General features: G+C 58.4%; 2 protein-coding genes across 2 annotated transcripts; one reads left to right on the forward strand and one right to left on the reverse strand.

Moving 5' to 3' along the window:
- Nucleotides 1-890: 890 nt before the first annotated feature.
- CROCC (ciliary rootlet coiled-coil, rootletin) lies at nt 891-22,851 on the forward strand. Its single transcript, XM_029286191.1, has 35 exons — nt 891-1,028; nt 2,443-2,628; nt 3,701-3,781; nt 4,354-4,451; nt 4,603-4,768; nt 5,060-5,166; nt 6,157-6,372; nt 6,506-6,602; nt 6,760-6,852; nt 6,985-7,176; nt 7,841-8,040; nt 9,063-9,245; nt 9,492-9,636; nt 9,813-9,959; nt 10,307-10,537; nt 11,355-11,548; nt 11,971-12,098; nt 12,393-12,559; nt 13,332-13,511; nt 13,783-13,917; nt 14,594-14,737; nt 14,896-15,134; nt 15,395-15,554; nt 16,518-16,685; nt 18,360-18,738; nt 18,831-19,024; nt 19,640-19,760; nt 20,173-20,336; nt 20,709-20,924; nt 21,052-21,276; nt 21,375-21,524; nt 21,736-21,936; nt 22,120-22,251; nt 22,534-22,662; nt 22,765-22,851. Exons 1-35 carry the CDS (start codon nt 891-893, stop codon nt 22,849-22,851), a joined length of 5,793 nt encoding a protein of 1,930 aa, XP_029142024.1.
- A 992-nt stretch (nt 22,852-23,843) lies between these two features.
- Nucleotides 23,844-26,136, reverse strand: MFAP2 (microfibril associated protein 2). Its single transcript, XM_029286192.1, has 8 exons — nt 26,097-26,136; nt 25,609-25,686; nt 25,459-25,491; nt 25,079-25,159; nt 24,896-24,934; nt 24,575-24,662; nt 24,179-24,252; nt 23,844-23,948 (listed from the first exon to the last, which is right to left on the reverse strand). The coding sequence occupies exons 1-8, from the start codon at nt 26,134-26,136 to the stop codon at nt 23,845-23,847; spliced, it is 537 nt and encodes a 178-aa protein (XP_029142025.1). The 3' UTR covers nt 23,844.
- Between the last annotated feature and the right edge of the window lie 1,538 nt (nt 26,137-27,674).

Consider the following 27,674-nt stretch of genomic DNA (forward strand, 5'->3'; position numbering starts at 1 on the left):
TGTTGTGTGTGCAGGGGGCTGCAATGGTTCAGAGGCCAGCCTGCTGCTTGTGAAGCGGAGATATTCCCGCCTGATCGTCTGCCTCTCTTCCTTCCCAAGAGAAGCAATGTACTTTGGGGGGAGGGGGCTGTGCCGACTCCTCCAGGAATTAGAGACCACCAACAATGTTGTGTTATAGGGCCAGAGCACAAAGCGTTAGAACCAGGGGCCTTCTGACTTGGCCCTTGGATGACTTGTGGACTTCAACTCCCAGAATTCCTCAGCCAGCCATGCTGGCTGAGGAATTCTGGGAGTTGAAGTCCACAAGTCACCCAAGGGCCAAGTCGGAAGACCCCTGCCTTAGAAAGTGGCCCGAGGACGCCTCGCCTTCGGAGGGAACTCCGCCCGCTGCCTCCGCGGGGCGTTTTCTCTTCCCGGATCTCCTGTTGGGTCCGACGCGCGTCTTTCTCTTCTGCGCTCCGTATCCGAAATAAAACCCTTTTTTTCGCCACTCCGTCTCGTAATTCCTTGATTTGACGGGCGGGGGCGCGGTCGGGCAGCGCGGCTGAGCCAGAATGGCCTCGGGCGGCCGCCGTAATCAAACACGCTCGTACGTCAGCACGCCCCGCCTCTCCCGGCGCCATAGCAACCGGCGGCGAGTGTGTGGGGGGGGAAAGGCCTTTCAAGCGGCGGCGTCTTTCGCGCCTTTTTCCTCCGGCTCTGAGGTAACCGGAGAAAGGGCCGCGGCGGCGTAACCCCCGGCTCGGAAGAAAGCGCGGGAAGAAAGCGGGTGAGCCTTCGGCGGGAGGCCGTGGGAAAGGATCCGAAGCGGGCGCGGGGCATGCCGGGAGTTGTAGTTCCCGGGCTGACTCGTTTGGCGCGCGTCTCCCCTCAGCGTCTCCCCGGGCGAGATGTCGTCGTCGCTGCTCTCCGTGCAGGAGGAGAACCGGCTCCTCCAGCAGGAGCTGTCCCGCGTGGAGGACCTGCTGGCCCAGAGCCGAGCCGAGCGCGATGAGCTGGCCATCAAGTACAACGCCCTCAGCGAGAGGGTAGGGGGGGGCTCGAGGGGAGGGGAGGGGAGGGGGAGGCAGCCGGCTGACCCTCCCCCTGAGGAGACTCTGCTGCTGGGGGGGGAAAGGTCTCTCTCTCGCGACCCCCCCCCCTGCACCCTGACAAGCGTTTGGCCTGGAATATGCCTTCCAGGAGGGTCCCTTGTATTAAGTAATATAAATAGTACGTTTATATTGTACACTACACGCGCACACACGCGTACGTGTAATGTTTATGTCTGTGCTTATGTATATATATGTATATATGCATATGTACGTATGCATACATGAATGGAATGGAGTAGAGTAGAATAGAATAGAGTAGGAATAATAACGAATAGAATAGGAATAGGAATACAATAGGAATAGAGTAGGAATAGGAATACTAATAGTAATGGAATAGGAATAGGAATAGAATAGAATAATGAAATGAAAGATAGAATAGAATAGAATAGAATAGAATAGAATAGAATGAAGAGGGAATAGAATAGAATTAGAATAGAATAGAATAATGGAATGAAGAATAGAATAGAATAGAATAGAATAATGGAACAAAGAATAGAATAGAATGAAGAGGGAATAGAATAGAATTAGAATAGAATAGAATAATGGAATGAAAAATAGAATAGAATGGAATGGAATAGAATAGAATAATGGAATGAAAAATAGAATAGAATAGAATGAAGAGGGAATAAAATAGAATAGAATAAAGAGGGAATAGAGTAGAATAGAATAATGGAATGAAAAATAGAATAGAATAGAATGAAGAGGGAATAGAATAGAATAGAATAGAATAATGGAATGAAAAATAGAGTAGAATAATGGAATGAAAAATAGAATAAAATGAAGAGGGAATAGAATAGAATAGAATAGTAGAATAAAGAGGGAAAAGATCAGAGTAGAATAGAATAGAATGAAAAGGGAATAGAATAGAATAGTAGAATAAAGAGGGAATAGAGCAGAGGAGAATAGAATAGAATAAAGAGGGAATGGAATGGAATAGAATTAAGGGATGGAATGAGAATGAGAAGAGAATGGACCGAGCAGGATCTTGAAGTCCTAGTGGACAATCAAATATGAGCCAGCAGCCAAAAAAGCCAATGCAATCCTAAACTGCATTAACAGAGGGATTGAATCAAGGCCACATGAAGTACTAGTACCGCTCTCTAAAGCCTTAGTAAGGTCCCACCTGGAATATTGCATCCAGTTTTGGTCACTACCCTAGAAAAAAATACGTTGAGACTAGAAAGTGCAGAGAAGAGCAACAAAGATGATTAAAGGCCTGGAGGCTAAAAGTTATGAAGAACGGTTACAAGCATGGCTAGTCTAGTGAAGAGAAGGACCAGGGGTGAAATGATAGCAGTGTTCCAATATTTGAGGAGATAGTTTTCCAATGGCTTGTGCTTTGTCTCAGCTGGAGGACGCGTTGCGTCTGGAGACGGGAGAGCCAGACAGCCTGGAGAACAAGAGCCTGGCCAAGCAGAACGTCGAGCTGCGCCGGCGCCTGGAGGAGGACCAGGGGTCCTACAAGCGCAAACTGCAGGCCTACCAGGAGGGGCAGCAGCGGCAGGCGCAGCTGGTGCAGAAGCTGCAAGCTAAGGTGGGTTGGGGGCAACCGCTGGAAATGCCTCCTGCGCGTCTCCAGCTGCTCCAGGCTCATTGGTAAGGGGTGGGGGTGTGTGTCGCAGTAGCTCTTTTGATTGCCAGGCGCTTCCCTGCCTCTGGGCTGGGTCAGGGCTCTGGGTTCCAGTTCACCTGAGTCAGATCACGGAGTAAAGTTTCGGTGGCCCGCAAGGATTTTTTCTCTTGGCTTACGCTACCAGGAATTTTTAAGCCTTCGTTGAGTCTCCTTAGAGCAACGGTTCTCAACCTATGGGTCGCGACCCCATTTGGGGTCGATCGACCATTTCACGGGGGTCGCCAAGCAAGGCTGTCCGCCATTTTTTTCCCCCCTTTTCCGGCGGGTGCCTTACCTCCCTTGGGCTGGGCCAGCTGGTGGTTGGCCTGCTCCGTCTCTGCCGCTTGCCAGCTACGCCTCGGCCGGCGCAGGGGGCGGAACCACGCATGTGCAGCGCTCCCGGGCAGGGAAAGTCCTCGACTTACGACCGGTTTAGTCCTCGACTTATGACCGGTTTAGTCCTCGACTTACGACCGGTTGGGGGTTGCAGCATTAAAAAGGTTGAGAACCACTGCCTTAGAGTCTCTCTTAGAAAGGCCGTATTTCTGGAGGAATTCTCCCGCTGCAATTCCTCAGGTTTCTTTAGGTGGAGGAGGAAAAAAGGCGGCCCGCTTTAAATTGAAGCCACTAGGCCAGGGGTAGGCAACCTGGGCTCTTTTATGACTCATGGACTTCAGCTCCCAGAATTCCTGAGCCAGCATGGCTCAACTTGGAAACCTCTCCCTTTCCCCTCAGCACGGCTGGCTCAGGAATTATGGGAGTTGAAGTCCACGAGTCATAAGAGAGCCAAGGTTGCCTACCCCTGCACTAGGCCCTTCTGCCAGGGTGAAGTTAACCCTGGCATTGCCAAAACCGAGCTAGCTTTTCCTTCCAGGAGACCTGTCCTGTCTTGGAAGCCAGCAACAGCTCTTCTCTCTGCGAAAAGGATGGCTCTGTTGGACCAATAGCCGCAGTTGTATCAGCTCGGCCCAATTTTCTTTTCCTTTCCTTGTAGGTTTTGCAGTATAAGAAGAAATGTGGGGATCAAGAGCAACAGCTGCTGGAGAAATCCACAGAGCTGGAGCATCAGCTTGCGGTGAGGGGCGGTGTAGCAGGCCAGGGCAAGCCCACTGGGCCGGGGGGGGGGGCTGCTTAAGTTGTGCTGTTTTTGCAGCTGGCGCCAGCTGCCCGGTGCACAGAACTCCATGTTCTGTGTGTGAATTGTGGAGGCAGTCTTCCATCTCTCTGCCAGGATAATTTTTTCACAGTGCTGTCGCTACCTTCATTGGCCCACTTTCTCTGCCTTGGGGCGGGTTAATCTCGTAGCCCAACGGCACCGAGCTCTCACAACAAGACCCAAGTCCTTCAGAAGCAGCAGTGTAAACGTAGGGCCCAAGGATAGTTGCAAACTGATGTTCATGTCTTGAGCTTGAAGCTGACCCAAGATTTAAAGCTTTCCCAAAGGACCCTGGGAGCTCCCAGGTCTCGGCCACGCAGTGGCCGCCCAGAGCGGAAGGAAAACCTCCATCCTCTTTGGCTCTGTGGCACCAAGAAGCTTTAAGCAGATGTTCCCAAAAAAGTGGCTCCCTTAGAAGAACCTCAGCTGAACCCTGCAGGCACGTCGGGACCTCATTCTTCCTTTTGTTCTCTGCCACCCGAACCCCTCAGGGCCACTTAGACGTGTCTGAGTCGCATCTGTGTCACGATGAAGATCATAGCAACCACCTGGAAAACGCTCTGATCCGTTTGGAAGAAGAGCAGCAAAGGTGAGGCTGAAGAGAAGCTGTGCTAAGTCTGACTCCCTGGCCTGTGCCCGCTTTGTCTTGGACTGCCTCCGGCACCCCCAGAAGTGGGGCGAACTTTTCCTCGTCCCGCTGGGGGCTTTGGCGATGACGCCCTTTCCTCTCTCGCCGCCAGGAGTGCCAGTTTGGCCCAGGTCAACGCCATGCTGAGGGAACAGCTGGAGCAAGCCAACGTGGCCAACCAGGCCCTCAGCGAGGACATCCGAAAGCTGACCATGGACTGGACGAAAGCCCGAGAGGAGCTGCAGCAGCGAGAGGCCGAGTGGAGGCGAGAGGAAGAGGTTTGAGGCTGGAGACCTGCAGGGACAGGAAGTGTGTGTGTGTGTGTGTGCGTGGTGGTGGTGGGGGGAGAATTCATTCCAGATTGAATAAGCTGGGCAACAGCTTGACCACGTTGGGGATGCACCCAAGAGGTTCCTGTTGTTGGGGACCGAGGCAGAAGTCGGAGTCCCTGCAGAAGTCAGTAGGAGCTGTCCTCATCCTCCTTTCTCTCTCTCCCTCTCTCTCTCTCTCTCCCTCTCTCTCTCTTTCTCTCTCTCTCTCTCTCTCTCTCTCTCTCTCTCCCCCGTCAGTCGTTCAACGATTATTTCAGCAGTGAGCACAGCCGGCTGCTCACCCTCTGGCGGCGAGTGGTCAGCCTCAGGAGGCACTTCAACGAAACGAAGAGCATGACGGAAAGGTTAGTGTTGGGATTAAAGGGGGGTAAGGCTGCTGCTGCGAGTTTTAAACTGGAATCAGCCAAACGAGAGACCCTTTGGGAATCGCGTGTTTCGCAGGGCAGCTGACTTCCCAGAGCTAGGGGGGGGGGGCTTTTCCCAAGCAAGCACATTCAGGCGTGTCTATATTATGTTCAGCCTCCGTTTGCCCCTAAGAGACTTTTGCGCCGCTTCTGGGCTGCGCCGCGCTGTGCTGGCGTGCCTGTGTCGGCACGGGATTTCATCCACTCTTGCTCTGCCCGTGCCGCTGAGAAGGCCAGGCGGTTCTGTTGGGATTCCTCGCCAGCCAGTGGACCTGTCAGCTGAGTCGGAGGAATTAGAGGAGGAGGAGGAGGAAGGGCCTGGAGTGACATCAGAGGGAGGCTCTGGGGAGCTCCAAGACTTACGGTCGGATGAGGAGCCCGGCCCCTCTACTCGCGCTCAGGCTGAGACACAGCTGTGCTGGGAGTCTGAGTTGGACAGTGATGAAGAACAGCTGGGAGATATCCAGGATGCACGAAAAGAGAGTAGGACAGAGGAATGCAATGGGGTGGCTCCAAAGGCAAAGGAGAAGGCATTAGGAAGCCACGCCTTGGCTGAATTATAAGAGGGAAGGTGTGGGCGGTGCTGGTTGTCAAAGGCAACCGTTCGTGTTGAGGAATCGAGTTTCTGTGGACTGTGTTTGTTTGCCTTGGACATTGACTCAGGTCTGTGAATAATAGGTTCCAGCCAGCTTGTTGGAAGAGGGGTTTCTCCTTGTGAGGTTAACAAGGACTCACTTAGGCTGGGACAGAACAGGTTCGGCTTGGTTCCCCGCTCCCAAAGTTCTGTTTTCCTTGCGCTTGCCTGAATCGCAAAGCAGCTTGAGCGATGAGGGGGCCAGGAGTGGTAGCCTCACGCTCACTCACTCCTGCGCCTACCTCCAGGGAGTGCTTTTAACGGGAGCCATGCCAAGCTTCCGCTTCCTCCTGTAGGGACCTCTCGGAGCTGAAGAGCGAGCTGTCCCAGGCGGGCCGGGCTGTGCACGCCACCTGCCTGAACCTGAGCGGCCGCCTCCACCTGTCGGAGAGCAGCGCCAGCGCAGCGGTGGAGAAGCAGGTGCTGCTGACAGCCCAGCTGGAGGACAAGGTCAGGGACGTGATCCAGCTGCAGGTCCGGTGTGACACGGAGAAGGTGGAGCTGAGCACCAGGTGGGCTTAAAGGGGGAGGGGGGAGAGGATGAGAGAGAGGACACGCTCTGAAATCGGCTCCGCTCTTTGGAGCTGGGGAGGGCCCGGCCCTGGGCTGCAAGACTGACTTGGGGGGGCTTCCTTCCGGCCCCAGGCTCAGCGAAGCCCTCTCAAGTGTGGAGCGCCTGAAAGGGCAGAACCTGGAGAAGGGCAGGACGATTGAAGGCTTGACCCACAAGCTGGAGACCTTGGTGAGAAGCGGAGGCAGGAGGCTGGCCCCGGGGGAGGACGCGGTGGGGAAACGGCCCCAGCTGAGAGAAGGCCGTTTGGGACACGGGGAGGGAGAGGAGAGGCATGCTGGGAACATTCGGGCAGGGCTGCCTCCCCAACGGTCCTTAACTGCTGCAGGAAGCCTCCCGTGTGCAGGAGCAGGCGGTGGAGGTCGAAGCCCTGAGGAGGGACGCTGAGAAGCTGCACCAGGCGCTGCGAGAGATTGCCCAGGTACCGCCTTCCAGGCACGCTCCCCCACCCCCAAGTTCTTAAAAATGGCTCACGTCTGGTCTCTGCGGGGGGCTGGCAAGCGAGGGGCTTTCTTGCATTCCAATGGGAGATTTCCTCTGGCCCCTCCCTCAGGCGGCGATCCTGGACACCGAAGGCGCCAGCCACCTCCCACCGTCCGACTCTCACGCCGACGGCACCGGCCTGCGGGCCTTGTCCTCTCCCCTGCGGGGGTCCTCGCCTCGACGCAGCCCCTCCCCCGCATTCGCCGCCTCCACCCTGGCCGCCGTGCAGTCCGCCCTGCAGAAACGCCAGCTGCAGCTGCAGGTGAGGGAGGGGCGGCGAAAAAAGGCCGTTTTAAATGGAACTTTTCATTTTTTATCACATTGGCCCGACGGCGTTCAATGTTTTTGGACCGTGAGCCGCCCAGAGTCGCTTCGAAACGAGATTGGGTGGCGAAATAAAGGCGGGATGGGACCTGGGGCTGGGAGAGCGTCCTGCTCCCTTCTCCGCTGGAAGCTTGAGAGGAGATGCTGGGGGTGGCCCACCCCCCCACCCCCCCGCTGCTCTCCTGGCCAGGCCCCCTTCTCCTGCCATAGAAGGGTGGCAGAAGACCAGGTTGGTTTTGGGTGGGTGGGTGGGGGAGAGGCAAGAAGACCCTTCTTCTGGATCCCACACACACATTTCCCCCATTTTTCTGTTGTGATTTCTGACTCTTCCGCTTCCTCAAGACTTAATCTGTTTTGGGGTAATCTCCAAGAAACACACACACAAGAAGAAACACACACACAAGAAGAAGAGGAAGCCCACCCTGGGGCTATTCTCCAACCCCCTGGAACAGCCCGGGGAGCGTAGACGAGTTTCCCCGCAGCTTTCTGCATTGGCTGGAGTCTGCTTTCCTTGGCATGGGGCGTGCCCATGGGGGATCCCGGGAGCGAACACTCCCTCCTGGTCTGGCCCAGCACGTGACTTGGTTTATTATTGCCCCCAGGAACTCCGGGGGAAACAGGAGGCCGCTCAGGAGCTGGCGTCTTCTCTGAAGAGGCAGCTGGCCGAGAATAACCACGAGCGGCGATCTCTGGAGCAGACCGTCCTGCAGCTGCAGAGTGAGGTGGAGAGTCTGGCTCGGGCTAGGGAGGAGGCAGGCCGGGATGCCAGCCGCGTCCGGTCGGCGGTCGAGTTACTGGGCGGGTAAGAGGAGAAGCCCAAACCACGCTTTCCAAACTGGCCAAAGGTTTGGGGGGAACAGAGGGGCTCGGTGGGGTGGGGCGGGGGAGGCCCGCTCTGCCTTTCTGGGTGAGCCGTGGGGAGCCTCGTTCAGGGCCGGCATCTGTGCTCAGTGTTTGTGCTTTGTTAGGTAAAGGAGAGGAATATGGACTGAAGGCTCTGGCAGGAGCTGAGTCTATTCCCTTTGCTTCCCTGAACTTCCACCAGTCTGTAAATTCGGACTGAGAGAATTACCCCAAATTACTCAAATGCTACAATTTGCTCTCAAGTGGGTCTAGTTCAGGGGTAGGCAACCTGGGCTCTTTTATGACTCGTGGACTTCCACTCCCAGAATTCCTGAGCCAGCCATGCTGAGGGGAAAGGGAGAGGCTTCCAAGCTGAGCCATGTTGGCTCAGGAATTCTGGGAGTTGAAGTCCACAAGACGTGAAGGGGCCATAGTTCCCCCATGCTGGCTGAGGAATTCTGGGAGTTGAAGTCCACGAGTCATAAAAGAGCCAAGGTTGCCTACCCCTGGCCTAGGCCTGTATTTCTCAACCTTGGCTCTTTTATGACTGGTGGACTTCAACTCCCAGAATTCCTGAGCCAGCCATGCTGAGGGAAAAGGGAGAGGTTTCCATGCTGAGCCATGCTGGCTCAGGAATTCTGGGAGTTGAAGTCCACCAGTCATAAAAGAGCCAAGGTGGCTTACCCCTGGTCTAGTTAAACTACTTTGCTTTATTACTTTGGGAGCTAATTATTGGCGAAGCCCGTGTGGCACCCACTTCAAACGCGTAATTTGGGTTGCAGCGGCTTCTGAGGCCGTAAGTCCCCCGTGGGCTCTCTCTGATGCCCTTCAAGCAAAGGCGCCGGCAAACGGCTCCAAAACAGGGCTGCTGGTCTTCCTCTGCTTTTGAGAGGCCTCAGGAAGGCCAGAGCTGCCTTGGGCTCTCTTCCCTGCTGCACCCCACAAGGCTGCGGTTGTCTTCCCCCCCCCCCCCCCCATCAGTGAGAAGCTGTCCTTGGAGAAGAGCCTCCGGGCTGCGGAGCAGGAACTGGGAGAGGTGCGTCAAGAGAAGGAGAGACTGCAGCTGACCAGCAGCGACCTCCAGCACCAGCGCGTCGCCTTGGAGGAGGAAAAGGAGGACCTGCTGAAGGATCGGGAGCGCGCCTGGAAGGAAGTGGAACAGAGGTAGAGAGAGGGGCTGGGTTGGAGGCCCCCTGCCCAGCCAGAGGCGCAGCCCCCTCCCCGGCTAAGCCAGGGGTGGGACACTGGACAGGGAGACTGTAGAAGGAGCCTGGCTTTGGCAGGAGAAGCCCCGAAGGCCGGGGGACTGTGCCCTGCCCTCCTCTGGGCTTGTCTGTCTCTGGCCTTCAGAGCCTGCTGCATTCAGCCGGGGCCCCTGCGATGGTCCTCCTCTCTTTGCCCTGCTGACAGCCATAAGCAGCTGGAGCACCTGGAGGCCACCAAGTCCAGCCTGAAGAACGAGCTGGTGCTGACGAAGGAAGCCCTCAGCCACGCGACTCTGGAGAAGGAGGTGTTGGAAGAGGAGAAGGCCAAGGCTGCCGAAGCTCTAGCCAAGGCAAGGCGGCCGCTGGAGATTCAGGCCAGGGAGAGGGCAGGGGACGTGTTGGGCCCATCTGGGCTGGACCAAACGGAGCCCTGGCCTCGATCCTTCGTCTTGAAGCTGCTCATGGCCTCCCTCTTTGGAGACGCTCCCGTTGCCACCCTTGTCTCCTTTCTCCCCCCCCCCCCCAGAACGAGGGGAGCCAGGCCGAGCTGGAAGTCGCTCTGAACCGGCTGAGGGCCGAGGAGGCCTCCCTGCGCGATGCCCTGGCCAAAATGAGCGCCCTCAACGAAGGGCTGGCGCAGGACAAAACGGAGCTGAACCAGATGCTCATCCAGGTTAGGGTTGTGAGGGGCGAATCTGGCCGGCCCGGGGGTGGGGAAGGGGACTGCCCTGGGTCCACCACTGCTGCTGAGCGACGCCCGAGTCTCCCTCGCCTGTTTTGCGTGCGCGTGTGCAGCGCAGAAGCCCGAACTCAGAGCCTTTGAGCCTTTGCTGAGGTGATCTCTCACGGGCGGAGTGCCCCACGCACCGCAGTGGCCTTAAGGGGAAGGGGGCAGATGGAGGGGTGGGGACAGGAAGAGGCAGTCTCTTCCCGGAAAATACTACGGGTGGGCGGGCAGGAGGAGCAACAAGAGCAGCAGCACTTGCGCTGACGGCAGCCTTGGGCATCTCCTTTGGGCAGCTGGAGGAGGACAAGACTTGTCTGCTGAGCCAGAAGCAGGAGGCGGAGCTGGAGAAGGCCTGCATCCGGGACGACCTGGCCCGCTTGCTGCAGGAGAAGCTGGAGCTCGAGTCGGACCGCCGAGGCCTGGGCCATTCCCTGCAGGCGGTGGAGCAGAGCCAGGAGGCCCTGGAGCAGGAACTGCTGGCCCTGCAGGAGGAAAAAGGGCGGCTCCAGGAGCAGCTGGAGCAGGTAGAGGGCAGCTGCGGGGATCCCAAGCCGAGGGGCCTCCTGTTCAGCGCAGAACCCCTGTTCCCCTCCAGCTTCTCTGGGCTGCCCTGCAGGCAGGACATTGGTTCCCAGTGAAGCGTCTTACAAAATCTGCCAGGTCCAGCAAGCGCTCCTTGCAGGATCCCAGCTGCTTTAAGGGAATCCTTAGCTCCGGGGTCTTCAAACCCGGCTACCCAAAATCTAGACACCATGGATGTTAAGCTAATTTGGAACCCTGTAGTTGAAATTACAAGTAACATTTTAAATCAGGATACGGATACGTACAAGTTAAAATACATCGGTAACTGCCTGAACTGATCGAGTTATAGTTAGCGGCGGGTTAATTTGAACGTGATATAATAATCAAGGGAAACGGAATGGGAACTTTTGAGGATGTAACCTGAGCCACATATGAAAGATTTTTTTGTTATTGGACCATTGATCACCTGATCACCATGCTGCTTCCTTAATATTTGGATTTCTGTAAAATTGGAAAATGAACAAAACTTGTTTTAAACCCCCCCCCCCCCAAAAACCTGGCCCTTTGATGACTTGTGGACTTCAACTCCCAGAATTCTGGCTGAGGAATTCTGGGAGTTGAAGTCCACAAGTCTCATCAAAGGGCCAGGTTTGAAGACCCCTGCCTTAGCTGGACCCGAGTCTCTCTGCGCTGAACAGCCCTCGCCTTCCTTGCTTCCGTGCCCACGATCCGCCCCGGGGGTTTTTTTCACCCGGGTGGGGACTGACCTCGGCCGAGCCTTCGGCAACATCCCCGCTGCCTTTCTCGCCCCGTCCTCAGTCGTCCCGCCAGAGGAACGCAGCCGGCAAGGAGCTGGGCCAGGCGTGCCAAGAGCTGGAACGCCAGAAGGAGTCTGCGCTGCGGCTGGCCCAGGAGAAGGAGGCGCTGATGAAGGAGAAGGCCGGGCTGAGGGTGCAGGTGGCCGCCTTGGAGCGGGAGAACCACGGCCTGCTGGAGGAGCTCGCTGGCCTCAGGTAGGTGCCCGGGAGGCTCTCCGACGGACGCCGGCGTCCTTGCCACCCCGCGGTGGCGTGGCAGCTCCCGTGCTCAGACTGACGGAAGAGCCGGAGGAGCTCAGCGGGGGTCCCGTTCCTCTTTCTCAAAGGGTGACGGTTGCCAGAATTGGGTCTTGGGGGGGGCTCTTCCTCCAGCCACGCAGTAGCTGAAGCCTTTTTCAGTCCTGGGGGAGCAGATGGGCCTGGGCTTGGCGTGCATGACTGCCCTGATTCTCTGGTCCCCGGTGACTAGCGGGCCGACAAGTGCTGGTGGAGGCAGAGTGAACCCTCAAGCCACCAGTGGAAGGCCTGACTGCAAAGAGGATGAAGCTTAGCCTGAATCCCCCCCCTCAAACTCCCCCCCTCTCCAACCTGACCAGGGCGATCCTTGTTTTGGCCAGGTCCGGAAAGGATTCCCTGGAGGCCTCGCTCTTTGAGACTCAGCAAAGGCTGGCACACCTGGATTCCCGGAGGGAACAGCTGGAAGCAGGCAGCCAGAGCGTGATTCTGGCCAAGGAAGCCTTGCAAGGTACTGGGAGAGGGAGGGGAGAGGGGGAGCACTTCCCTTCAGACCCTTGCTGGGGAGAGGGATGAGAGACCCCTTTGGTGGGGTGTGAACCCACTCAGGGAGCCACTTCATCTACCTCCAGCCCAGGAGAGGGAGCTGGGCCCAGGTGCGCTGGGTGCCACGATCTCCCCTTCTCCTTGGCACGTATTTGTGGCCCTTGAACCTTCAGCGGAGGAAAGGCAGGGCTGCCCTCCTTCGCAGCCCCCCCAACTCTATCTTATCCTGCTCTTGCCCCTCCCTTCCCTCCCCCCCCAGCGGAGCTTGCCAACCTACACAAGCAGATGGAGACGGAGGTGAGCCGCCTGGAGAGAGACAAGGAGCTGGTGGCCCAGAACCGGGCCCTGGCAGAGCAGGAGGCCCAGGCCGCCCGGAGGAACACGCAAGCTACCCAGGCGGAGGTCGAGCGACTCCAGCGGGAAAAGGTAGGATGGAATCCGGGCCCTGGGCTGGGGCGGGAGGCTGCCGGAGGGAAGTCCCTGGGCAGAAGGACTTCCAGCAGGTGCCCTTGGGGTAGGGGAAGCCGGAGTGCCCAGCAGGAATACCTCTCCACACCATCTTGCGGCAGTGGCCTCCATAATTCATCCACTGGCTTTTTTTGGGGGGGGGGATGCCGGTCCTGCAGCCTCACGGCTTTCTCCACGTGGGGAAAAACTGTGGGAGAGGCCAGGACTCCTTGGCTAGTCTCAGGACAGAGCAGGTGTTGTCTCCCAGCCAGCCCCTTCCTCTGATCTCTTTCTCCCTCTCTCCTCTCCTCTCTCTCTCTCTCCTCTCTTCCTCTCCTCTTTCTCTCTCTCTCTCCTCTCTCTCCTCTCTTCTCCCTCTCCCCTCTCTCCTCTCTCTGTCCTCTGTTCTCTCCTCTCTCTGTCTTCTCTCTCTTCTCTCCCTCTCCTCTCCTCTCTCTCTCCTCTGTCCTCTGTCCTCTCTTCCTCTCTACTTTTTTTCTCTCTCTCTCTTCCTCTCCTCTCTCTCCTCTCTCCTCTCTTCTCCCTCTCTCCTCCCTCTCTCCTCTCTCTCCTCTCTCTGTCCTCTGTTCTCTCCTCTCTGTGTCTCCTCTCTCACTCTCCTCTCCTCTCTCCTCTCTCTCTCCTCTCTCCTCTCTCTCTCCTCTCTTCCTCTCCTCTCTCTCTCCTCTCTCTGTCCTCTCTCCTCTCTCCTCTCTCTCTTCTCTTCTCTCTCTCTCTGCGGTCTGGGCAGGAGGCGCTGCGGCAGGAGCAGGAGGCCGAGCGGGGGCAGCTGAGGCACCAACTCAGACAGGAGTGGGAGGAGCTGCTGGCCCAGCACGAGGCGGAGAAGGAGGAGCTGAGCGCGGAGGTGTCGGCTCTGCAGCAGGAGCGGGACGAGGGCCTCCTGCTGGCGGAGAGCGAGAAGCAGCAGGTGAGGAGGGGAGCCCTTCGGGCACAGTGGAGGGCCCCGGGGTAAGGGAGGTTGCCGAAGGGAAGGTTTTCTGTGGAACGGAGATAATCCCTTCCTGCGGTAAGGAAGAGGGGAGAAATGCCAATCACACAAATGACACTCCTAGCTTGTATAAAGGGGTCTGAACCTGCCCGATTGTGAGCATCCCTGGCCGCTGGTCCTCCGCTGTTGGGAGGTGCGGCGGTTGTGAGGTGCTCTCCCGTGACTGACCCGCTCCTGGCTCCCTCCCCAGGCACTCTCTGTGAAAGACTCGGAGAAGGCCGTCCTCCTGGAGAAGCTCCTGGCCACCCAGCAGAGCTTGGCCGGCCTCACCCTGGACCTAGAAAGGCAGAAGCACGAGAGCCGCAGCCGCCAGGAGCAGGACCGGGTAGGGGGGACTGGCAGGCCCTGGAGCATTTCCCCAGGATAGGGCGGAGCCCTTCTCTGCCAATGGATGAACTTCTGTGACCAGACCAATGGCAGGCCCTTCCTTCCTCCCTCCCTCCCTCTTTCTTTCCTCCCTCCCCTCCCCTCTCTTCCATTCCTCTCCATTTATTATTCTCTCAATTTATCCTCCCCTCCCCATTTATTCTTCTCTCCATTCTTCCTCCCTCCCTCCCATTGATCCTATCTCTCCCTTCCTTCCCTCCCTCCCTCCTTTCCATTGATCCCATCCCTTCCCTCCCTCCCCATTGATCCCATCTCTCCCTGCCTTCCTTTCTTCCTTCCCTCCCTCCCCCCTTTCCATTGATCTCCTCCTTCCCTCCCTCCTTTCTATTGATCCCCTCCCTCCCTCCCTCCCTCCCTCCCTCCCTCCCTTCCTTCCTTCCTTCCTTCCTTCCTTCCTTCCTTCCTTCCTTCCTTCCTTCCTTCCTTCAACTGGTTCGTTGAATTAGGAACGGCCTGCCTGCCACATGAACCGGATGAACAGAAGGTGGATGTTGTCCACAGGAGGGGTCTGCACGGCCTCTTCTGTCTCGCACTGGTTCTTTGTGTGTGGGGGGGGAGGGGCTGGTTTCCGGGCAGGTGTGGAACAACTGACGGACTTTTGCATGTTTAAGCAGAGCGCCGCCAGTGCGTTGAAAGCAGAGCTGCGACATCTGCGCTCTCAGTTGGAAGAGGCCATCGTAGGGCACAAGCGAGAGGCCAAGGGCCTGCAGGACCAGGCCAGGGACCTGGCGAAACAGCGGGAGTCTGCCCTCTGCGAGGTGAGGGGACCACACTCAGCGGGCACTCTGAGCACAGCAGAGGGAGGGAGGAAGGGAGGGAAGGGTGCCTTCTTCGATGCTCAGCTGCAGACCGTTGACGAGAGCCCTGCCTGCGGACGCCGCGTGCCGCAGAAACGAAAGAGACTCCCCCTGTCTAGGTGGAGGAGCTAAAGACACGGCTCCAGCTGCTGGAGGAGGCCCGGGAAGCGATCCGCCGAGAGCTGGGGGAGGCCCACCGCAAGGTGCGCGAGGCCCAGGAGGCCTGCGCTCTCCAGCGTAAGGAGGCGGCGGAGCTGCGCCGTGGCCTGAGCGACGAGGGCAAGGAGAAGGAGGCCTTCCAGAGGTCCAACGCGGAGCTGCGGCTTGCCCTGAAGCGGGCTGAGAGCGAGCGCATCAGGTGGGGCCTGAGCTGAGTCCCTCGGCTGCCGTCGCGTTCTCTTCTGCCAGTCGCGCCGGCCGCGCCTCCTGCCGCTAGCAGCTTCACGGCGTTTGGACTGGAGACTTCTTCCCACACCTCCAGAACCTCCGGTGGTTTCAGAGCTCCCCAGCCCGCTCTGGAGGCCCTCGGCCTCTTTTGGACCAGGAGGGGCTCGTGATTTCCCCGCTGAAGACGGTTCCTCCTTTCCCCCCCCCTTTTTTTTGGTAACCGGTTTCCAGTTTGAAGCGCGCAACCGAGGAGAAGGACCAGAAAATGTCCGTCTTGGAGGAGGCCCAAGCAGCTGCCAGCAAGGAGGCCGCGGATGTGCGCAGCAGCCTCCAGGAGGTGGAGCAGTCGCGGCTGGAGGCCCGCCGGGAGCTGCAGGAGCTGAGAAGACAGGTGTGGGCTCAGACAGGAGGAGCCTGGTTAGGGGGAGCCCCTAAGGCAGGGGTCTTCAAACGTGGGCCTTTGATGCCTTGTGGACTTCAACTCCCAGAGTTGCCTGGCTGAGGAATTCTGGGAGTTGAAGTCCACAAGTCATCAAAGGCCCACGTTTGAAGACCCCTGGTATGGACTCTCCTGCTTGAGAAAGGGGTTGGGCTAGATGACCTCCAAGGTGTCCCTTCCAACGCTTTATGTTCTAGCTCAGGGGTCTTCAAACTTGGCCCTTTTATGACTTGTGGACTCCCAGAATTCCTCAGCCAGCGTGCATGCTGGCTGAGGAATTCTGGGAGTTGAAGTCCACAAGTCATAAAAGGGTCATAGTTCCCTCACGTTGGCTGAGGAATTCTGGGAGTTGAAGTCCGCAAATCATAAAAGGGCCAAGTTTGAAGACCCCTGGTATAGACTCTCCTGCTTGAGCAAGGGGTTGGGCTAGATGACCTCCAAGGTGTCCCTTCCAACTCTTTATGTTCTAGCTCAGGGGTCTTCAAACCTGGCCCTTTTATGACTTGTGGACTACAACTCCCAGAATTCCTCAGCCAGAATTCTGGGAGTTGAAGTCCCCAAGTCATAAAAGGGCCAAGTTTGAAGACCCCTGCCGTAAGGGCTGGGTCTCTCTGGCAGGGAGGGAGGGGATTTCCCATGGCTACACCTCTGTGGGCCTTTTCTTCCTTCTCTCATCCCCCCTAAACGTTGCTCCTTTCGGTTCTGTTTTGCCTTCCTTTCCATCGGTGTGTGTGTGTGTGTGTGTGTGTGTGTTTATAGGCTTTGTCTGGGCTGCGGCAAGCGAGCCCTCCCACTTTGCCTCCTATAAAATGCCTTTGGAGGACTCGCTTTCCTTCCTTCCCTGCCCGTTTCCCCCCACACACACGCACACACACACACACACACAAGCATTTGGGCCCGCTTTTCTTTTCTCAGGTCAAGATGCTCGACAGCGAAAACAGCAAGAAGGGCAAAGAGGTAGCCGAGCTCCAGGCACGGGTTGCCCTTGACGAACAGCGGGAGGAGGAGACCCGGCGGGAATCTTTCGGCCTCAAGCAGAAAATTGTGGAGAGCGAGGCCGGCCGAGAGTCGGCCCGGAAAGAGGTGAGGCTGGCTCTGAGTTCGGTTCCTGCCGGACTAAAGCCTCCGAGGTGGTCTCCTCTTCCTCCGGCCCGGCCTCACCAAGAAAGGAGGACCACGGGCGGTCCTTACGATGTTCCCCTTCCGGATTCAGCTGGGCAACTTTTTCTCCTTTCAGCTGCACAACCTGCAGCGGAAGCTCATGGACCTGGAGCAGGAGTCCCGCCTACGGGAGAAGGGGCTGCTGGGGAGCCTGGAGGAGGCCCGGGTCGCCGAGAAGAAGCTGCTGGACGACGCCCGCAACCTGGAGATCAAGCTGGAGAAGGCCCAGGNTCTGGGAGTTGAAGTCCACAAGTCATCAAAGGGCCAAGTTTGAAGATCCCTGGTATAGACTCTCCTGCTTGAGCAAGGGGTTGGGCTAGATGACCTCCAAGGTGTCCCTTCCAACTCTTTATGTTCTAGCTCAGGGGTCTTCAAACTTGGCCCTTTTATGACTTGTGGACTCCCAGAATTCCTCAGCCAGCATGCACGCTGGCTGAGGAATTCTGGGACTTGAAGTCCCCAAGTCATCAAAGGGTCATAGTTCCCTCACGCTGGCTGAGGAATTCTGGGAGTTGAAGTCCGCAAATCATCAAAGGGCCAAGTTTGAAGACCCCTGGTATAGACTCTCCTACTTGAGCAGGGGGTTGGGCTAGATGACCTCCAAGGTGTCCCTTCCACCTCTTTATGTTCTAGCTCAGGGGTCTTCAAACTTAGCCATTCGATGCCTTGTGGACTTCAACTCCCAGAATTCCTCAGCCAGAATTCTGGGAGTTGAAGTCCCAGAATTCCTCAGCCAGGCACTCCCAGAATTCCTCAGCCAGGCACTCCTGGTATAGACTTTCCTGCTTGAGCAGGGGGGTGGGCTAGATGACCTCCAAAGTGTCCCTTCCAACTCTTTATGTTCTAGCTCAGGGGTCTTCAAACCTGGCCCTTTTATGACTTGTGGACTACAACTCCCAGAATTCCTCAGCCAGAATTCTGGGAGTTGAAGTCCCCAAGTCATAAAAGGGCCGAGTTTGAAGACCCCTGCTGTAAGGGCTGGGTCTCTCTGACAGAGAGGGAGGGGGGATTTCCCATAGCTACACCTCTGTGGGCCTTTTCTTCCTTCTCTCATCCCCCCTAAACGTTGCTCCTTTCGGTTCTGTTTTGCCTTCCTTTCCATCGGTGTGTGTGTGTGTTGATAGGCTTTGTCCGGGCTGCGGCAAGCAAGCCCTCCCACTTTGCCTCCTATAAAATGCCTTTGGAGGACTCGCTTTCCTTCCTTCCCTGCCCGTTTCTCCCCCCCACACACACACACACACTCACTCACAAGCATTTGGGCCCACTTTTCTCAGGTCAAGATGCTCGACAGCGAAAACAGCAAGAAGGGCAAAGAGGTAGCCGAGCTCCAGGCACGGGTTGCCCTTGACGAACAGCGGGAGGAGGAGACCCGGCGGGAATCTTTCGGCCTCAAGCAGAAAATTGTGGAGAGCGAGGCCGGCCGAGAGTCGGCCCGGAAAGAGGTGAGGCTGGCTCTGAGTTCGGTTCCTGCCGGACTAAAGCCTCCGAGGTGGTCTCCTCTTCCTCCGGCCCGGCCTCACCAAGAAAGGAGGACCACGGGCGGTCCTTACAATGTTCCCCTTCCGGATTCAGCTGGGCAACTTTTTCTCCTTTCAGCTGCACAACCTGCAGCGGAAGCTCATGGACCTGGAGCAGGAGTCCCGCCTACGGGAGAAGGGGCTGCTGGGGAGCCTGGAGGAGGCCCGGGTCGCCGAGAAGAAGCTGCTGGACGACGCCCGCAACCTGGAGATCAAGCTGGAGAAGGCCCAGGCAGCGGGGGCCGAGCTGGGCCTGCGGCTGAGCGCGGCCGAGGGGCGTGCCCAGGGCTTGGAAGTGGAGCTGGCCCGCCTGGAGGGGCTGAAACGAGAGGCGGAGTGCAAGCTGGGCAGACTCCACTCGGCCCTCCGGCGGACCCTGGGGGTGGGCCGCCGGGGCCGTGTCCCCGCAGCGAGGGTCAGCAGTGGCTCCCCGAAGATATTCTTCTCTCCTCCCAAAGGTAGCTCTCTTGGGAGACCTCTGCTTTAGGTCTCCATCGGGCTCTGGCGCTGGGCAGGCAGGCGACAGCCATGTCCTCTTCCCTCTCTGCAGGAACTTCCACCGTCGAGGGGGCCAACGGCAGCCCAGCCTCATTGGCCAGCAGCCCGCTCTCCCTCCCCCTCTCACCGGAGCGCCCCCCGTCTCCCAGTCCAGCCGGGCAGCTGGTGGCCGATATCGACCCGGAAGTGGTTCAGAACGTGCTGCGAGACTTCCTGGAAGAGCTGAGGGAGGCCCAGCAAGAACGGGTATAATAATAATAATAATAATGATGATGATGATGATGATGATGATGATGATAAGCTGATTCTATTAATAATTGTTCCCTATTTAAATGTGCTGCTTTTCATGAAAGGAAAGGAGAGGAAAGGCTAATATAATAATAATAATAATAATAACAACAACAACAATAGTTGGAAGGGACCTTGGAGGTCATCTAGTCCAACCCCCTGCTCAGGCAGGAAACCCTATACCGTTTCGGACAAATGGCTGTCCAGTCTCTTCTTAAAAACTTCCAGTGTTGGAGCATTCACCGCTTCTGGTGGCAGGCAGTTCCACTGGTTAATTGTTCTCACTGTCAGGAAGTTTCTCCTTAGTTCTAGGCTGCTTCTCTCCTTGATGAGTTTCCATCCGTTGCTTCTTGTCCTGCCTTCAGGGGCCTTGGAGAATAGCTTGACTCCCTCTTCTTTGGGGCAGCCCCTGAGATATTGGAACACCGCTATCCTGTCCCCCCCCTCGTCCTTCTCTTCGTTAAACAGAGGAGAGGAGTCGCACTTTGGGTGGCTGCAGTGGCAGATGTCCCCCTCTCCCTCCCCCAAAAAAGAAACCTTTGGGTGCATTTTCTTCTGTCTTTCGGGATCCAGGACGAAGCACGTTCCCAGCTGGGTGCCCTGAAGTGTCAGCTGGCCGAGACGGAGGCCCAGCGTGACCTGGCCAGTGGCCGCGTGCAGCAGCTGCAGAAGCAGGTGGCCGCCTGCGAGGAAGGTAGCTTGCTTCTCTCTTCCCAGGAAATATAAAGTGGATGTAGCTCCTGAAGGCAGAAGCAGGGGGGGAGGGGGCGAATGCTCCCTTTCATGCTTTGCTTGTCGTGGGAGATGGCTTTTCTCACCGGATACTTCCGGACAGAAGACAAGCCCTTTCTCCTGAATTAACACGTGTCCGTTTTGTAAAGGCAGCCATCCAGACAGCATGGTGGCCCTCGGCTACAGTGTCCGGCACCCCAGTCAGAAGGGTGCTGCTCAGTGGGACAACTTCTCCTTGGAGGGGTTCCTTCTTTGGGCCCTTCAGGAATGGGGGCTTGGCCCCCTGGTCATCGGAGCTGCCCGCCTGCCCCGCAGAAAGAGGGAGACTGTTCTGGAGAGCCCTTCCCTGAACGCAGGTGCTGCTCCTTCTGCAGAGAGGCGCAGTCTGGACGGGAAGCTGACTGGGTCCCAGACGGCTTTGATGCTTCAGGAGGAGACCCTGCGCTGGAGTGAGAGAGAGCGCAAGGCCCAGGCAGAGAAGCTGGCCGAGCTGGAGCACGACCTGCAGGCGGCCACGAGCGAGCGGAGGGCCACACAGGTGTGCAGGGGGGGGCAGGTTCCTCCTCTGGCCTTGCAGAAGGGCGTGTTTAGGGGGAGGGGATTCTTCCATCCTTCTCCCCACCATCTGAGCAAAGGGCGGAGCTGGAAATAACCGCTGCTCCCATCCAGCTTCCTCTGCTGAGTCCCAGGAGGGCTTCCCCATCCCGGCTCTCTCTCCTGAACTCCAAGCTCAAGAACCAGCCCACCGGGCCGTGCGCTGAGCCGAGGGGTGGCGGCAGAGCTGGCTGCGTCGTCCCCCCCAGAGCTCACCGGTTTCCCAGCTGGCCATCTCCAGATCGGCTCAGCCTGTCCCGGCCGGCTAGCCAGAAACACTTGGCGATCTCCCTTCCCGTCCTCTCGCTTGTCCCAGGAGAAACTCGGCAAGATGAAGGCCAACGAGGCCAAGGTGGAGGTGGAGAAGCGGCGCCTGAGAGAGGCCCTGGGCAGTTCGGAGAGCCGCAGCACCAAACTGGAGCTTCTGCGGCGGTCGCTGGAAGGGGAGCTGCAGCGGGCCAAGGTGGTGCTCAGTGACCGTGAGGCCGAGCTCCAGCTGCTTCAGGAGCGCGTTGCCCTCATGCAGAGGCAGGTGAGCTCCCGGGCGATCACAGGGAACCGCCCCGGGCCCAGCCCTCCCTACCCCCTTGACGGCAGAGCACGGAGCGGAGCCTTTGGCTGCCAGCCAGCCTGACTTTGGCCTGTTCCCACCACGCAAGGTGACAGAGAGCGAGATGCGAGCCAGTGCTCTGCAGTGCTCCTTGGACCAACTCAACCTCTCGCTGGCCAAGGCTGCCGATTCCGAGAGCTGCCTGAAAGAGAAGGTGCAGGGGCTGACGGCCACCCTGTCCGAGAGCCAGACCACCAGCGCCTCGGCCCAGGAGAAGCTGCTGCAGCTGCAGAAGGCCCTGGCAGCCGGGGCGCACGAGCAGAGGATCCTGCAGGTGGGTGTGTTTGGGGCAACCCCCCCCCTTCGTCGACGGTGGCCGTCGCTCTGCCGAGAGAGATGGGGACCCACCTCCCTCCTCCTGTGTCCCTTCAGGAGCGGCTGGAGGCAGCCCGCCAGGCCCTCTTGGAAGCCAAGAAGCAGAACGGGGCGTTTTCGGAGCGCCTCCAAGCCCTGAAGGGGCAGCAGGCCGAGCTGGAGCTGCAGAAGGAGGAGCTAGAGGGGATGGGGAGACAGCAGGAAGAGGCGAGTCGCTTGACCCCGCAGAGATGCCCTCGGTTTGCTCGCCGTAAGGAAGCAGACCTGCCAGGCCGGCGTTGGAGGTCCGGGTGGGCTGAGAGTCTTCCCGGGCGTCCCTAAAGAGCTGGTTTCGCTCCCAGGGACAGCAGGCAGGGGCGAGCCATGCCTGGAAACTCGCCCTCACATGCCCTCTTCTCTCCCCCCCCTTCGCCTGCAGCTGCTGCGCCAACGCCAGGAGGGGGAGGCCGTTGCCCTGCGGAAGCTGCAGAAGGCGCAAGAGGACCGGCGCCTGCTCCAGGAGCGCCTGGGCAGTCTGCAGAAGGCCCTGGCCCAGCTGGAGAGCGAGAAACGGGAAGCCGAGCGCCTGTCCTTGCGCCTGGAGAAGGAGAAAGGCGCCCTGCGGAGGACCCTGGACAAGGTCAGTCGTGCGGCTTTGGGGGAAGCCGGAGAGGAGAGGCCTGGGGGGGGAACCAAGAGCAGGTTTCCAGAGCGGAGGGGGCTCAGCTCGCAGACCACATGTTAACCCAGTGGCTCCTGTGGTTGTGCGAGTCACGGGGGACGGGGGGGCCTTTGTGCAGCAACTGAGGTGTGGGATCGCCAGGTGGAGCGTGAGAAGCTGAAGACTCACGAGGACTCGGTGCGGCTGTCCGTGGAGAAGGGGCGCCTGGATCGTTCCCTCACGGGCGCGGAGCTAGAACTGATGGGAGCCCAACAGCAGATACGGCAGCTGGAGGTAACGGTGGCCACGGGCCCCGGCGGGTGGCAGCCTCCGCCGGTGCCTGCCCCACGGACGCCTCCTCCTCCTCCCTCCAGCTGGGGAAGGAGAGAGTGTCTCAGCCCCCGCCAGCTCCCTGGATAGGAACAGGGCCCTCCACTCCCTGGCCCCTTGGAGGCTCCCCAGAGGTCAGTGCTGGCCCAGGTGGCCGGCCCAATGGAAGGGGGAGACTGGAGAGCGATGCATCTCCTTGAAGGAGCCAGATGGACGTTAACACCGACATTCCCTCGGCTGACCCAGGTGCAGGTAGCAGAGCTGGAGCAGGCCCGGGGGAAGAAGCCTCTTGGCCAAGCAACTGCCCCACAGCGGCAGGAGGGCGAACGCCGGAGCGATCCCCACCGTCATGGTGGCAGAGGGCTGGAAGAGCAGGTGAGCCCCCTCCCTCCTGGGGACTCCGGCCCGGCTGCGTGCTCCTCCTGCTCCCCCTTGCCTGGACACTGAAGGGGCCTTTCTCCCCCCACCCACCCACAGATCTCGACTCTGAAGGAGCAGCTGCAGCAAGACCCCCAGAAGGGGCAGCCTCGTTTCCCGGCTTCCCCTCTTTTTTCCGGACACTGAACCGTGGTGGCAAGACGCGTGGAGGGAGCCAAGTTCCCACGACTCTAAAGAGCGCCACGGAAAGAGGGGAGCCCTAGATTCACACGCGGTGTAAGGTAGTGCAAACCGCAGCTTATTCTTTTCGAGAAGGCCTCGGTCGTTTGAAGAGTTTCGTTACTTCTCGGATCCAAGCTGGATCAGAAGAAGCCCCCGTCCCCCCCTAAAACGAAGCTGCCTGGGGCAGAGAACGGGGTCCTCTGAGCAGATGCTGGCCTGGTCTCTGGCTGGGGTGGGAGAGCCACCCCCCCTCCATTGGCTGGAGCCGCGTTTTATGTCCCAGGATGGGCCAAAGGGGCATTGGGGCTCCTTGACCAAGGTTTTTTTATTTTATTTTATTTTAAATCTAACTGTAGATCCTAATCAGGTGCGTATTTCTCTCTGTTTTGGCTCTTTACGTAGCCCCCAATCATGGAAAGTAGGAAGTCATTTTTTATATCAGAGGAACTGTTAGTTTTTGCCCCTGGTCCTCGTAACGTAGAAGGGGGGATATTTTTGTAATGAAAGACTTGAGCGTTTCCCACCCTCCGCCCCCTTTTCTATTTCAGAAGGGTGGTGAGAATGCAGGGAGGAGGGCTAATGTAACACCATCACCTTCTGTCCCGAAAAAAAAAAACCACTTTGACTTACAAATCAAATCGTGACACGTTTGGTCTGTTTATTTATTTTTTAATCTTTTTGTAGAAAAAAAAAATTAGGGAGAGAACGGTTCGTACAAAAAAATAACAGGTTGCAATTACAAGACCCGGTTCGCTGGGTGACGGCATGCTGGAGGGACGGCGGTGGGTCCCCGCTGAGACGCCTGCCGAGTCACGCCGGGAATGAGCAGCCCTGCAGGTGTGCCCCTGCTGCGGCGGGGGAGGGGGCCAAGGAGGGCTGCTGTTCCTCGGGGCGCGAATCGGTGGCGTCATCCGTGGTCCAGGAGTGCCTCCCCCGTTGCCACGGCTCTTTCCCCACTCAGCAGCCGCCACAACTTCGGGCACAAGAGGCAGCCATAGTCTGGCAAAGCCCGCTGGTCGCCATGATGCCGCACTTGGAGAATCTGTCACGACAGAGGTCGGCTGGGGGGGGGGAGGCAGGAGGAGAGGAACCATCAGGAGCAGAATCCCCACATCTCCTAACCCCTCCCCCCCCACGCCACAGGTTTTAGGCAAAGCTGTCCCAAGTGCTGCTGGGATGGGGGTTAGGGTTAGGGTGCCCCCAAACAGCCTTTCCAGCTAGCGGCTGCCCCTGTAACCTTTGCGCCCGGAGGACGCACAAACACACACACACCCGTTCTTTGTGTGCGTACCTCTTAGGAGTTCTTCGTGAGCACAGACCGTACGGACGCAGATCTCCTTATTGATCACGTAAACCCTGCGGAGACTGAGCGTGGGAAAGGTCAGAGAATTTCTCCCTTTGCACACTTCCCCGCCACGGCCCACCCGGGAAGGAGAGGTGGAGCTTGCGTTAAAGCAGACCCCCACCCCACCCATACCCCACCCCACCGACACGCCTGAATCGGCGGGCAGCCCCTCTCCCCTCCCGCCTGCAAAGGTTTCCGCGGGATCGGCTGCAGGCCGACTGCAAGCACAGCAGCTCCCTCGCAAGTTGGTTCAGGAGCCTAGCCTGCTGGGGGGAGAAAGGTGGAGATTGTGTGTGTGTGTGGGGGGGGGGGGTTGGTCCTGCTCCAATGGCAGCCGCTCACCTGTAGAAGCAGATCTCGTTCAGACACTGCTTGCAAGGCTTGTAAATGGAATACAGCCTGGTGCAGGGGTACTGCTCCTCCTGGCAGTCTGGAGACCAAAAACAAGATGGGGTGGGGGGAGTGGGGTGGGGGGTGAAGCTACATTGAGTCCCAAGAGCCTTTAGCTTGCTTTTCACCCCTCCCCCTCCCCAGCCCCATAGGCCGGGGAGCAGCATCCGCCCCTCTGGGACAGAGGAGGCATCCCAGGGGGGCCCTTGACACCAACTTGTGTGTTGCAGACCTCCGGAGGAGGGACTGATTTCAGAGCTGGCGACCTCTTACCAAGGGGCCCCGGTTCGGTGGGCTCCGTCTCAGAAACGTCTAGGGGGAGGGAAAAAGCCCAGATAGGAGCGTGTGAGTAACTGTCAGTAACTGGGAATGTGGGGGAGGGAGAGCAGTGCAGGAAGACACAAGGCAGGGAGGGTCTCTCTTCTGACACCTCCCCCCCGCCCACGTGCTGCTCACCTAGGGTTGGGGCAGGGATGACCTCCTGCTGGTTCTGCTGCTGGGACTGGAAGTGCTCCTCCGGAGTTTGGGGGGAGAGATCTGCAGGGTGGAGGAAGGGTGGTGGTGCTTGCTTTAGACAAGCCCTTTATGACAGGGGTCCCCAATCCGTGCGCTGTGGCTCGCTACCGGTCTGCGGCTTATGCAGAACAGGTGGCGGATGAGTGTGTGTGCACTTGCACACAAAGCTCGGATGAGCAGCAGCCGCTGGCTCCCCCTGCACAAAGCGCCCATCTACTACTCACAAAGGAACTATCCCCCCACCACCACCAGGCTGCCGAGCCAGAAAGATTGGGGACCACTGCTTTACAAGTTAGGGTTGGCCCTCCGGGCAGACTCACCGTTTCCGGCGTAATCGTAGTAATCCTGGCTCTCTGGAAAGAAGGAAGAGGCCAAAGGTGATTCGAGCTCCTGGAAGGAGCGCGGAGGGGGGAGTCCATCCGCCCTCCGAGCAGGATCCAGACGGGTCCCGGACCCTTGTTGCTACTCACCGATTTCATAAGGGGCGTACGGGGGCTCGGGGTAGGCGGGGTCATCGAGGTCATACTGCCCCTGAGCCAGAAGCGCTGCTGCGAAGGGAGAAGAGGGGGAAACTGAGGCCGGCGGTTCCAGGGTGGCCCCCACATCTGCCCAGGTGGGGCCCTTCCCGGCACCGTCGACTCGGAGAACCATGGCAATTGGGCACAAGTGGGCCTTCCCCCCCTTTCACGCTTCTTGACACAGACAGAAGCCAGGTGTCCCTTGCTGTGGGACCCTCACCCTGTGTTTGCGGTGAGCCCTTTGACCCTCCCCCCAACTCCCCCAGCATTTGGGAAAGAGGAGACCTCCTAGTGTTTCATTCCATGTGGCTCTGTCCTGGGCACATCCATCAAGTCATGGGATTGGGGTGGGTGGGTGAGTCCTGGGTCCCTTTGCCAAAGCAAGGCGGTCCTTTGGGGGCAGGAGGAGGGGGGTGTTTGGGGCCCGGCTTGGCCCTTACCTGGCAGGCAGAGGAGGAGGAGGGCCAGAAGAGTCCTCATGCTGGTCTGGGGGGTAGCCGAATCGAAGCCGAGCTGAAAGACGGGGGACACTCATTAGTTCTGCCTTCCAGTCTTGTTTGGGTTGGAAGGCAGAAACACATACACATACACACACACAAACCCTTTTAATAGCCTTTAACACAGAAGCAAACTTGGTGTGGTCCCCAAGCTTTCACTGCTAGTTGGGGGTGGATGGGCAGGCTGGATCAGAGGGCCTCCAGAGTCGAACTGCCCGGGGTAGCCCCTAAGGACCCCGTCTCCAGCACAGGTCGGATGCTCCCAGCAAGGATGCCGGGAACTCTTCCCACCTTCATGGATGTCTAGGATCCCCCACAGCTGACCCAACCTTCTCGGTCTGTTCGAGGAGGGGTGAGCTTCCAGAGATCAAAGCATCCTGTTCTCCCCCCCCCCCACCTGCTGGGATTTCTGCCTGCCCAGCCCTGCAGGAGTGGCTAGGAGAAGGCAGAGGCTTCCCGCTGTCCTTGCCCAGGAGAAGGCAGAGGCTTCCCGCTGTCCTTGCCCAGGCTGGCAGTTTTGGCCAAAGCCTCTCCAGACATAACTCGCTTCTCACTGCAGAGTTGGAAGAGAGATCCCGGAGCAGATCCTGCTCAGGGCTTGAGGGATGTTCCCGGGGCTGCAGAAAGCTGTTGCCCGCTGTTCTCTCCAGCGCAGAGGAGGAAGAGGAGCCCCCCCAGGCAAAGCCTGCATGTCAAGCTTTCAGGGTTGAGAAAGCAGCCCAGATTGACTCCGCTTCCCTGCCAGACCGGGTAAGTGTGGGGGACGTGCTGCTGATGGGGGCCGGGTGGAGGCCAGGGGCCGGGCTGCCCCAAGACCCCAGAACTTCAGCTCCCCTTTGCCTCAGCTCCCTTTGGCTTCCTTTCCTGCGCGCGAGGCAGCGGAGGTGTGCGAGAGGCTGGCTGGCGAGGGGGAAGGGGGCTCGGATGCTTTCGAGAAACCAGATGCTCCCGCCAGGCAACATCTGGGAGCAATCAGCCAGCTCCTGCACAGCCAAGAATGGCCGGCAGCCCCCTCCACAACTCCACCTCCCCATCCCACCCTCCCACTCCCCCCTTTTGCAACAAGTAGGAGAACAAAAGGGAGCCCTCCTCCCCGGCCACAAGGATTGAATGGGCAAATCCGTGGGTGTGAAGCAAGCCCCCTCAAGACAGAGTGGGGGGCTTTCAAAAAAAAAATAAATAAAGTCACTTCCTAAGAAGAGTAATCCAAAGTCCAGACTCTCAGGAACTGAGGGGGAGGGGGGCTTTCTACCAAGCCAACTTAGTTTTGCCAACCTTTTGTTTCTTTCTTTGGGAATCTTGGCCTGGCATTGAGGGGGGGCAGGAGGAGAGGGGGGGGCGTTGGCTTTTGGATATCTGTTGCTAAAGGTTCCTCTGAAAGGTAGCGCTTCCCTGCAGGGGAGAGGGCATCTCCCAAGAGCCCCCTTGGCATTCCTCCTTGCAGCCCTTTGCAGTCCCGGTTGCGAAGCGCCCCTTTCCTGACCCACAGCCCGTGGCGCCCCCCCCACAGCCACTTACCAG

This window comes from Protobothrops mucrosquamatus, unplaced genomic scaffold (genome assembly GCF_001527695.2).
Source record: "Protobothrops mucrosquamatus isolate PMUCROS unplaced genomic scaffold, P.Mucros_1.0 scaffold3072, whole genome shotgun sequence".
Lineage (NCBI taxonomy): Eukaryota > Metazoa > Chordata > Lepidosauria > Squamata > Viperidae > Protobothrops > Protobothrops mucrosquamatus.

Bases quoted from the DNA above. Each gene is read 5' to 3' on its own strand.
- MFAP2 (XM_029286192.1), bottom strand. From the start codon at position 26,136: ATGAGGACTCTTCTGGCCCTCCTCCTCCTCTGCCTGCCAG. The intron at 24,935-25,078 runs GTGAGCAGCACG...CCCTCCCCCTAG, and splicing joins CATCCCTGCCCCAACCCTAG to ACGTTTCTGAGACGGAGCCC. The intron at 23,949-24,178 runs GTACGCACACAA...CCCCCCCCCCAG, and splicing joins TCACGAAGAACTCCTAAGAG to CCGACCTCTGTCGTGACAGA.
- CROCC (XM_029286191.1), top strand. From the start codon at position 891: ATGTCGTCGTCGCTGCTCTCCGTGCAGGAGGAGAACCGGCTCCTCCAG. The intron at 1,029-2,442 runs GTAGGGGGGGGC...GCTTTGTCTCAG, and splicing joins ACAACGCCCTCAGCGAGAGG to CTGGAGGACGCGTTGCGTCT. The intron at 4,769-5,059 runs GTTTGAGGCTGG...CTCCCCCGTCAG, and splicing joins AGTGGAGGCGAGAGGAAGAG to TCGTTCAACGATTATTTCAG.